This window comes from Octopus sinensis, linkage group LG12 (genome assembly GCF_006345805.1).
Source record: "Octopus sinensis linkage group LG12, ASM634580v1, whole genome shotgun sequence".
Classification (NCBI taxonomy): Eukaryota; Metazoa; Mollusca; class Cephalopoda; order Octopoda; family Octopodidae; genus Octopus; species Octopus sinensis.
In genome coordinates this window covers 22,006,541-22,019,040 of record NC_043008.1, presented here as the reverse complement: position 1 = coordinate 22,019,040, position 12,500 = coordinate 22,006,541, and the positions used below count along the sequence as shown (strand labels likewise).

At 36.1% G+C, this 12,500-nt stretch overlaps 2 protein-coding genes across 3 annotated transcripts in view; both read right to left on the bottom strand.

Annotated features, from left to right (window-relative positions):
- LOC115217999 overlaps positions 1-12,500 on the bottom strand; it is a 520,272-nt gene that overhangs the window by 407,991 nt on the left and 99,781 nt on the right. The gene's annotated exons all lie outside the window — the stretch shown is intronic.
- Positions 2,854-12,500, bottom strand: part of LOC115217828 (clumping factor A-like) — a 25,153-nt gene continuing 15,506 nt past the window's right edge. Inside the window, exons 2-3 of the mRNA XM_029787511.1 lie at positions 12,173-12,500; positions 2,854-3,050 (exon numbers count right to left, since the gene is read on the bottom strand). The exon at positions 12,173-12,500 is cut by the window's right edge and continues 31 nt beyond it. Of these exons, the coding sequence (XP_029643371.1) occupies positions 2,854-3,050; positions 12,173-12,500 (525 nt within the window). The remainder of the gene's footprint in view (positions 3,051-12,172) is intronic.

The window sequence follows — 12,500 nt, the reverse complement described above, 5'->3', positions numbered from 1 at the left end:
ATGCCAGTGGAATGTTAAAAGCACCATCCCGGCATGATCGTTGCCAGGGCTGCTGACTGGCTCCCATACTGGTGGCACATAAAAAGCCCCATTCAAGCATGATCGTTACCTGCATTGCCTTACTAGCACTTCTGTTGGTGGCATGTGAAAAACAACATTCAAGTGAGGTCGTTGCCAGTGCCATGGACTGGCTCCTATGAAGGTGGTACATAAAAAGCATATGTATATATAATATATATATATATATATATATATATATGTGTGTGTGTGTGTGTGTGTGTGTGTGTGTATGTTTGTCACCCCCCAGCATTGCTTGGAAACCAATGTTGGTGTGTTTACGTCCCTGTAACTTAGTTGTTCGGCAGGAGAGAACAATAGAATAAGTACTACGCTTACAAAGAATAAGTTTGACTAAAGGTGGTGCTCCAGCATGGCTGCAGTCAAATGACCGAAACAAAAATAAAAACAAAAGAATAAAAAATACATACATAAATATATCATACATAAGTACATATATGCATACACACACACACACATACACATACACAGAAGAAGCATCATATGTGATGTCCAAGAGAGATGACTGCGCTGGTATGGTCATGTGATGTGTATGGATGTGAAGAGCTGTGTAAAGAAGTGTTAATCTCTAACTGTGGAGGGATCCTGTGGAAGAGGTAAACCCAAGAAGACATGGAACAAAGTGGTAAAGCATGATATTTGAACGTTGGGCCTCAAAGAGGCATTGACTTGTGACTGAGACCTTTGGTTGATATGCTGTGTTTGAGAAAACCCGTCAAGCCAAGTGAAATCGTACATGTGGTCATTACTGGTACCATGTAAATGGTACCTGTGAAATTGTAATCGTGGCCGTTGCTAGCAGCAGGATCTTCAAAATGGTCTTTGAATGTTGGGCCTCACAGAGAAGGGTGCCAAGGGACCGAGAGCTTGGTGAAATGCTGTGCTTGAGAAGATTTGTCAAGCCAAGTTATATCATAACCATGGCTGTTGCCAGTGTCATGAAAATGGCACCTGTGGAATCGTAGTTGTGGCTGTTATTGGTGTCATGTAAACGGCACCTGTGCCAGTGGTATGTAAAAAGCATCCATTACACTCTTGCAGTTGTTGGTGTTAGGAAGAGCACCCCAGCTATAGAAAACTAACCAAATCAGATTGGAACCTGGTAAAGCTCTCTGGCTTTTAAAAACCGTTTAACCCATGCCAGCATGGAAAGCAGAAGTTAAATGATGATGATGATAATGACATACATATATAATTTACCTTATGTAGGTTAACTATAAACTAGATTTGTGTTTCCAGTTTATAATTCTCTTTCACACACACACACACATGCACACACACACACATGAAATGTGTGTCACTAACTTCCAGAAAAGTCCCATCTAACCCATGCCAACATAAAAAAAAGACAAAAATAATGATGATGATAGTGATGATGATATAGATGAGGGTCAGGATGAGGATAAAAAGTTTTAGTTGTGTGTGTGTGTGTGTGTGTTCGGTGGAAGCTGTTTATTGCTGTGTTCATTTTGAGACAGAAGCCTTTCCAGTAACAAACAGCTGATAACATTTAGCCAAGTAAAATATTCGTGACACATTAACTATGATAACAATAACTGGCTGATAACATTATCCATGATTATAATATATGGTTTCCACTCCAGTTTTCCTGCCTTGCTTATCTTTTTTCCTAAGTCTGTTCTTCCATGCATGCATGGCACACAGGTGACATGCTTTTTCATGTCTCCAACACTAGAGAGATCACTAATGAATTTGCAATACAAGAGCCCTTGTTTGAGGGGAGGGTTGTATTGAAGGAGGTGTCTTCATCCCTTTAGCATTCAGAGTATTTTGTCAAATGTGGCTAAGTTTGTTCACTAGAGATTGTATGAGAAGTACAGTCTTGAAATAACACAAAGGCGGTGAGCTGGCAGAAACGTTAGCATGCCGGGCAAAATGCTTAGCGATATTTCGTCTGTCTTTATGTTCTGAGTTCAAATTCCGCCGAGGTCGACTTTGCCTTTTATCCTTTCAGGGTTGATAAATTAAGTACCAGTTACGCATTGAGGTCGATGTAATCGACTTAATCCCTTTGTCTGTCCTTGTTTGTCCCCTCTATGTTTAGTCCCTTGTGGGCAATAAAGAAATAAGAACACAGAAATGGTGCAAGCATAAACCAGAAGGTGTCACTGAGAATATTAGCATAAGATCTTATGGAATTTTACAATTCAGTATGATTCAGTGATTGATGCTTGGAGGCCAGACATTGTTGTAGTGGACAAAAGGAAGAAGGGCACCAAGATTATAGATATTCTTTTCTACTCTAGACACAAGGCCTGAAATTTTGGGAGAGGGAGGCCAGTCAATTAGATCAACCCCAGTACGCAACTAGTACTTAATTTATTGACCCTGAAAGGATGAAAGGCAAAGTCTACTTTGGTGGAATTTGAACTCAGAATGTAAAGACAGGCAAAATACCTAATTTTTTATGACCCACAAGGGGCTAAACACAGAGGGGATAAACAAGGAGACACAGATTAAGTTGATTACATCGAACCCAGGGCATAACTGGTACTTATTTAACCGACTCCAAAAGGATGAATGGCAAAGACGACCTCGGCGGAATTTGAACTCAGAATGTAGTGGCATACAAAATACCGCTAAGCATTTTGCCTGGCGTGCTAATGTTTCTGCCAGCTCGCTGCCTTAGCAAGACCATAGATATTGCCATATCTGGGGATGCATGAGTGGGGAACAAAGAGCTGGAAAAGATTGAAAAGTACAAGGTACTAAAAGACGAAATTGTATGAGTGTCGGCAATGAAGAGAAAAAATATTATTCTAGTAGTTCAGGCCACTGGGAATATTCAGAACCAGGCTGGTAAATATGTTGGAGAAATTGGAATTGATATGAGGGTAGAACATGCTCAGAAAACTGCTCTATTGGGGACAGTGTAGATTTTGAGATTGGTGTTTTGGTATTGAGTATTGTGAAGAGATCCATTGAGATCTTTGACAACAGAGTGCTGTCTGCTAGTAGAGAATTAACCAGAACAAGTAAAATTGAGAGCTTTGAGAAGTAAAATGGAAATAATAGCAATAATGGCAAATTATAGTAAAAAAAAATTATGAAATATCTTCTTTAGCTTTAAAATTAATAAGAACCAAATTGGCAAAGAGCAAGCAGGCATCAGTAATGAACACCAGAAGTTTTGATGGTGTTGTGTGGATACCCCCCGATATTGAAGTAGGCTAGCCCAATACATGGATATATAGGGAGAAGTCTAGACATTGGGAGTTGAATAGAGGTCATCCGAATGTGCGACATAACAGTGGAGGTAATGGACAAATACTGACAGAATTATTCTTAAAATACAAGATAGAATTGACCTCTACTCAACTCCCGACGTCTAGACTTCTCCTTCTATATCTACGTATTGGGCAACCCTACTTCATTGTCTGGGGGTGTCCACACAACTGATGGCTAAATCACCAAAATCAGAAGAAGAATCTTTTATTATTGTCACCATCATCACTATTATTTGGCATCATCATTGTCATCACCATCATGTTAAATGCTGGCATGAGTTAGATGGATCTCACAACATCTTGGCAAATTGTTGCAGTGCTTTGTCACCTGGCATTCACATAGCAAAAGAGAAAGCTGCCAATTTTCATTGTGTCTATTATGTTCTTGTGTTTTTTAAGGTTGGCAAGTAATTTTGTCTTTTGTAGTGTGATGACCATTCTGTTGCTAACTGCTTTAGAGCATACATAAAATGTGATCTATTACACACATGTACCTGCATGTGAATTTATGCATGTGTATATATATATGTGTGTGAGTGTGTGTGTGTACATATAGCTATATTTACATACATATACATCTACATATATATATGCATACAAGGTGTGCTGTATATATTGTCATCTGAGATCTGATGATAGGCCATAAAGCTAAACCCTTTATGGACGGTAAACCTAAGGTAATCCCATAAACTGGCCTTTCCCATTTTTAATATATATATATATATATATACATATATACACACATGCACATCCACTTCAACTCTTTCATATTTCATTGAGATAGTTACTCTTTTACTTGTTTCAGTCATTTGACTGCGGCCATGCTGGAGCACCGCCTTTAATCGAGCAACTCGACCCCGGGACTTATTCTTTTGTAAGCCCAGTACTTATTCTATCGGTCTCTTTTGCCGAACCGCTAAGTGACGGGGACATAAACACACCAGCATCGCTTGTCAAGCAATGCTAGGGGGACAAACACAAACATACACGTACACATATATATACATATATATACATATATACGACGGGCTTCTTTCAGTTTCCGTCTACCAAATCCACTCACAAGGCTTTGGTTGGCCCGAGGCTATAGTAGAAGACACTTGCCCAAGGTGCCACGCAGTGGGACTGAACCCGGAACCGTGTGGTTGGTAAACAAGCTACTTACCACACAGCCACACAGCCACACTAAGCAGTTGTTTGTTTCCTAGTTTGATACTCTTCCTGATGCAAACCCTTTCAGTTTTCTTGTACAACACCAATGGCTATGTTGTATTTTTTCTAAAAAGTAGGACAGACAGGGACACCCACACACACACACACTTACATTCACACTCACACATACACACACACACACACACCACAAGCATATACACACATTTGTTGATTCAAAAATAAGAAACGATGTAGATTTATTTAATAATATATCATGCAAATGTTTGTCTGGCAAATCAACCTTTTGTTTGGTGTTCTGTTCTCACGAAGCAGTTCACTTGACAAACACTTCTGTGAAGATGTATCATTGAATTAACTTACATTGTTTTCTTTGATAATATAATTATTCCGTACACTTTATGAATATTGCAGCCTCTTCATCTATTTTGTGGAATTATGTGTCTGTTTAGTGAAAGTTCATATTCAGGACTAACTTTGTAGTGCAATGGATCATATAGCGTTCTGAAAAGAGCATTTGTGTATGTGTTTGAGGGGGTGCTTAGAGAAGGGCCTTCTACTATAGCCCCAGGCTGACCAAAGCCTTGTGAGTGGATTTGGTAGATGGAAACTGAAAGACACAAGTCGTATATATATATATATATATATATATATATATATATGACGAAAGACCAAGACTTCTGGAGATATGCTGTGACTGCAAAGACCTGTCAAATAAAGTGAGTTCATGGCTGTATCCTACGCCAGTTTCACACAACCAGCCCTAGCCCATTCAAAGTACCTTGGATTGCAGGACAGCTTGCTGTGCTTACCTTGGATTGTAGGGTGACCTGCTGTGCTTGAGGAGAACTATTGAGTCAAGTGAATCAACATCAAATGAAAATCAAATGAAAATTGTAGTTGTGATACCCATGCCAGTGGCACGTAAACAGCACCAACCGATCATGGCCATTGCCAGCCTCCTCTGTCCCCTGCGCCAGTAGCACATAAAAAGCACCCACTACACTCACGGAGTGGTTGGCGTTAGGAAGGGCATCCAGCTGTAGAAACACTGCCAGATCAGACTGGAGCCTGGTGCAGCCTCCTGGCTTCCCAGACCCCGGTTGAACCATCCAACCCATGCTAGCATGGAAAACAGACGTTAAATGATGAGACGATGATCATCATCATATGGTGGGGGTCAGTTGAATAAAATAGAAATCAAATGGGTCCACAGGAAAAAGTAGTTGAAGACCACTGCTTTAGAGCATCAGACATAATGCCTTGTGGTATTTGATTCAGCCCTTTGTGTGATGAATTCTTGGATTGTAGAATTAACACATCACCTGATTTAAAGCCATAACCTGGACCTCGTGTTCCTTTAACAACATTCACTATGTTGTAAGCATTTAGGATTAGGCCTCTAGACTGAGGATAGTTTTACCCTTCTGTTTCCTATCAATGTTAAAGGCGCTGAAAAATCTAAAAGTCCAGAGGCACAGATCTTCATTCTCTGAAAACAAAAGCAGTAAATATTATAGAAATGTCCTTCCTAAAATACTATCCTTCCAGCCTATCCCTTCATCGGTTAAGTATTCAGGATCAGAGGATATTTAAAATAGCTTTAATATATATATATATATATATATAAAGTTAATCCAAACAAGAAAACAAAAAAAAAACACAACAATGCGAGGACGTGGAATAAATATAGTATTATTGGACGCTCAGGAAAGAAGCGAAGAAGGAGGGTTTAACGTTTCGAGCGGAGCTCTTCGTCGGAAACATAGGAGAAGGAAAGATCCCGAGAAGGGAAGACAGAGGAAAAAAAAATCGCCAACGGTACACACGGGGTCCACATACATATATATATTATATATATATATATATATATATATATGTATATATATATATGTATGTATATATGATTATATATATATATATATATATATCAATATCTTCAAAGTATTGCTTATATTGGCATTCCAGGTCCCTTTTATATCAAGGATTAACCAGCTTATATGCAAGATATTACATTTCTTTCAAAATACATATATATTAAAAAACTCTTGCCTTTCATTAAACAGTCAGATATTGTAAACAGAAAAAAAAAGAAATGAAAGAAAACCCTCGATGTCTAGGTTTTTCATTTTGTGGCTCAGTGGCTGTCTCTCTCTTGATTAATATATTCAAACTTCATACAAAGAATTCAATGTTCTTTGATTTCTATTCCTTTGACTCCTGAATTCAATCCCGTCTTTGATACAGATTGAACTCTGTTCTTGTGTGCACCGTAAATGTTATTTGTTCAATTATCAAATGATTTAAATGTTACTGATCTCGTTTTCACCTTCTTCTTCCCAGTATGTGTGTGTGTGTGTGTCTGTATAAGTATACACACACACGTACATATATATACCATCCTTATTATTTCATGGCCTGTTTTATGCAGACATGAAATGGATTACACACACACACATGTATATATATATATATATATATATATATATATATATATATATATATATATATATATATATATATATATATATGTACATGTATTATATTATATATACATATACGTATATATAGAACTATATATGTATAAATATTGTGTGTGCATGTGCATTTATATACATATATAATGTACATATATATATATACAGAAATGCACACGCCACGCACACACATACACAAATTTATACATTTATACATATATAGTTCTATATATATGTATGTATATATATATGTACATATTTATATTTATATATATTTATATATATACATATGTATATAAATATATATATATATACATATATGTGTGTGTGTTTTTGTTTATATTGTTTATATACATGTGTGTGTGTGTGTATGTATATTTAATTATGCCTAAAGGTAGGTCAAATATATACTAAAAATGTTTTCAAATATTAAATGCAAATATAATTTCAAGTGACCCATATGGCAGAGATCAGAATGAGAATTGCCTTCGTTAGGTTTCTGTTTGAATCTATTTCACGCGGCTCATTTCAAGTTTGCAGCCACATTTATTTCACCAGTATGTATATACGTACACACACACACCACACACACACACACATACACTCACACATAGACACACACATACATATATAAGTATGTATGTACATATATATATGCATATACATATATACATAAGATGCATATATATATATATATGTATACATCCATCCATCCATTCATCCATACTTACATACATACATGTGTATATACTATGTGTGTGTGTGTGTGTTGTGTGTGTGTGTGTGTGTGTGTGTGTGTGTGTAAATGAATGGATAAATGAAAGAAAAGGGCACTCACCACATTTTGAAGAAGTTACATGTATTATTTAAAATGGAATGAAGCCAAACTATTTAAAATAATATATGTATATATATGTATATATATATGTGTGTGTGTGTGTATCTATCTAATCTATAAAATATATATATATATATATATATATATATATATATATATTAAACAAATATATATATATATTTGTTATTATTGATAATGGTATTTTCTCCCAGAAAAAAACTGTTGCATCTTACTTTGGTAACACGCTGGAGGGCAAATTTAGCGGCACTAACACGGAATATGATCTCTCTGATACCGTTAGGTGAAGTGATGTTTTCCAGTGCCTTCAAATTTAGATACAATTATTGATAATTGAGATACAATTATTTATGATTGTGGAATCCTACGCTGAAGAGATGAAAATAGTCGGGTAAGGTATGATTATTTATTATTTATGCTTTATACTGGCTTAATTCCGAAACTTGTGTCCGTAGGTAACCTATTATAGAATGATTTTCGTCATTTTTTCCCCTTTTGCCTACGTGGTTTGTTTTCAAGTGCTTTGGTTTTTCTGGGAACTCCCTTTAAAGTAGAAGGAATAGCTAAGATTTAGACTGCTATTTCTAAACTTCGGTGTGTGGTGAAGCTAATCATTGCTGAACCTAATTATATAGTATATATATATATATATATATACATATATATATATATAATATATATATATATATTATATATTTCTTTACTACCCACAAGGGGCCCAACACAGAGAGGGGACAAATAAGCACAGACAAATGGATTAAGTCGATTACATAAACACCCTAGTGCGAAATTGGTACTTTATTTACCGACCCGAAAAGATGAAAGGCCAAAGTCGACCTCGGCGGAATTTGAACTCAGAACGAACGGCAGACGAAATATGGCTACGCATTTCGCCAAATATGCAAAGGTTCTGCCATCTCGCCGCCCTATAATATATATAGATGATATTTATATAGATACTATGTATATATAATATATCTATATTTATATATTCTTATTAGTGATGGAGACATTTGTTCCAATTAGCAGCAATCTGTATATCATACTTAATGCAGATACGTTTTGAAATCCTTCAAAGTTGTGGTATTCATCTCAAGAAAGCCTCTCTTATAGACATATAGTAGTGATTTCTGAACACTGTATGTTGTCAATAAGAGATGCGTATATATATGTGTATATTATATATATAATAAATATATATATATATATATATATAATATATATATATATTCTTATTAGTGATGGAGACATTTGTTCCAATTAGCAATCTGTATCTCATACTTAATGCAGATACGTTTTTGAAATCCTTCAAAGTTGTGGTATTCATCTCAAGAAAGCCTCCCTATAGACATATAGTAGTGATTTCTTAACACTGTATGTCAATAAGAGATGCTTTCTCAAGAGGAACACCACAGTCTAGAGGACTTTCAACACTATATTTGCTTTAAGTACAACATGCAGATTGCTAAAACATGTATAAATGCACAAACACTTACACACATTATCATAATCAGCATCATCCCCATCAACATCATCATCATCGTTTAATGTCTGTTTTCAATGCATCGCATATTCAGTGGAGCAAACCAGTTTCATTCCCCTCCAGCCTTCACATATCCTCCACATTCTGGGCCCATGTCTCACAACCATGAAACATTGCAGTTTGCACATATGCGCCATACAATCCTCCCTTCATTCAGAGAGAGAGAGAGAGACATTTGGTTACCAACAGAAGGAATATACTCTCTGATCTTTCTCCATATATATATATGAGCAAAACGCCCCCTGTCCAATGGACAGTGCTGAGTTGTCAAACATTTAAACCAAATTTTCTCAAAACAACTTGTCCAACTGTCCCATAGGCCTCCCCTTTGAGAAACACTGATTTAACCTAAATTTGAGACACCAGCAAAAGAAGAAATAAAGATAGATTTCTTTCTATTCCAAAGAATGCTTTATCGATTGCATTCTCACCTGGAATCGATCTTTGTAATTTTTCAAGACTTATACACGCCCTGATACCATCGGTATCTACATATCAGATTTGAGCGCAGTCAGATGGAGGATGCCCGAGATCCTAGAAGACACACACACAGACAGAATGGATTTTATATAATATATAAATATATATATATATATATTACATAATTATACCATCTGTTACATAGTTATTATATCATTCATTGATACTGTGTGGACTAAGATCCCCGATGACAGGTCACTGGTATTTATAGAGTGTTAAACACTTTTGGTATGCAAATTAGGGACTCCTTCATTGAGTAACAACTGCATTTGGTTAGTATATAAACAGTTTGGCAGCTTGTTTCTCTGTCAGAATGATGTGGACACCTCTGATGAGAAACCAATATGGTTTGAAAATCAATTATGGTTGTTCATCATTGTTTCAGTCTATGGAGAAATGGCTAAAAATTTGACTCTGTTTATAATTATACCGTGTTACACATATAAATATACACACATGACTGACCAGGCTATCAGATGTTGTTATACATCACTGGTCACGACATGTTTTAGCCTTTAAATGATGCCACCCTGCTGGCTAGGTGAGTAGGCCAACATTATTCTCTGGAATAGACTGGAGCAATGTGAAATAAAGTTATTTGCTCAAGAACACAATACAATATCCAATCAGGGAATCGAACCTATGATCTAGTGACTTCAACAGCCAAACCACTAGGTTCTGTGCCTATACATATATATATATACATACATACAAACATATTCAGGTATATATATATATATGTGTGTGTGTATGTGGTGTGTGTACATATATATGTAGTGTGTATATATATATATATAATATATATATATATATATACACACCATATATGTACACAGAATATACATACACATGTCATGCATTTATTGAAAATATATAATATTAATATATAATATATATATATATATATATATATATTTCAACAATATAAGGAATGGCCCGATAGGCCATTCGACTCACTAGAAAGAGCAGCCAAACTCAAACCGCTAAATAGTAGTAATTCAGAAATCAAAGGAAAATTAAAAACATTTACCCTAATCATCTTGGACAATGCATTGTTTCGACGTACTTTTTGGCAAACCAGCCTAATTAAATTAAATTAAAAAGTACGTTGAAACAATGCATTGTCCAAGGATGATTAGGGTAAATGTTTTTAATTTTCCTTTGATTTCTGAATTACTACTATTTAGCGGTTTGAGTTTGGCTGCTCTTTCTAGTGAGTCGAATGGCCTAACAGGGCCATTCCTTAATATTGTTGAAATTATATATATATAGTCTGTGACTATTTTCTCTTTCTCACTGGACTGCTGGTGGCGGAAAAAATTTCTATTGAATTTTTTGCTACCTTTATATTGATTAACATATATATATAATCTATATATATATATATATATATATATGCTTTTGGTGCAAATGGTTTTTTTTTATACGGTGCCATTTTCAAAATCCTGTAAATAATACACCATGCAATGACCTAAAAGAAATAGTCTAATAAAGGGGCATACAAGCCCTCGACAGAAAAAAAGAAGGCTTTCCTATCTGCATGGGAGTCGAACCCACATCCCTTTGTTAACTCGACTAAGTGTGTTATCTTTACACCAGCGAATTAATTATATTATATATATATATCTATATCTACATAATCTACATATATATATATATGAATAAATACACTTCATGCATTTATTCAATTATACAGTTATATATATATATATATATATATATATATATATATATATATATAATATATATATAATATATATATATAATAATATAGTGTGTGTGTGTGTATGTGTGTGTGTGTGTGTGTGTGTGTGCATGTGTGTATGAATATACATAGACACACACATACAGCCATGCATAAATGTTTATAAGTGCATTTGCTTCACCTGCATAAGCAGCAAACCAGTGAAATTGCCTGACCTTTTGTTATGTCTAATGCATTTATGAGAGTGCAATTAACTTGATTGACTTCAGTTCAAAGAAAACAGGAAAAACAGTTATTCGTTTGTTAAGGAACATTTCCTGAAGACATTAAACGAATTAGTGGTTTAGATGAAACAGCGACAAACTGGAATTGAACCGACAACAGAGGCTTTGCCCACTTATGGTTTTGCACTTAAGCTGTATTGTGCAGGATACGACTTGCTAAGCGATTTCATTGGATGAATAGTACGGTTGTGCGAGATGGTTGGAAGTACATGATTGTCATCTTCACTGTCATCACCATTGTCGTCGTCGTCATCATTATCATCATCAGTAGTAGCAGCAGCAGCATCATTGTCGTCATCATTATGTTTGTTGTCATCATCATCATGTTTGCCGTAGCCACTGTCGTCATCGCTGTCATCGTCATCGTCACTGTCGTCATCGTCATAGCTGTCGTTGTCATCGCTGTCATCATCATCGTCATTGTCGTCATCGTCGGTGTCGTCAGCGTCACTGTCGTCGTCGTCATAACTGTCGCTGTCATAGCTGTCATCATTGTCGTTGTTGTCGTCATCGGCGGCGGCGTCAGCATTGGCGGCAGCGTCAGCATCGGCGGCGGCGTCAGCATCGGCGGCGGCGTCAGCATCGGCGGTGGCAGCGTCAGCATCGGCGGCGGCGGCGTCACTGTTGTCGTCATCACTGTCATCTTTGTCACTGTCATC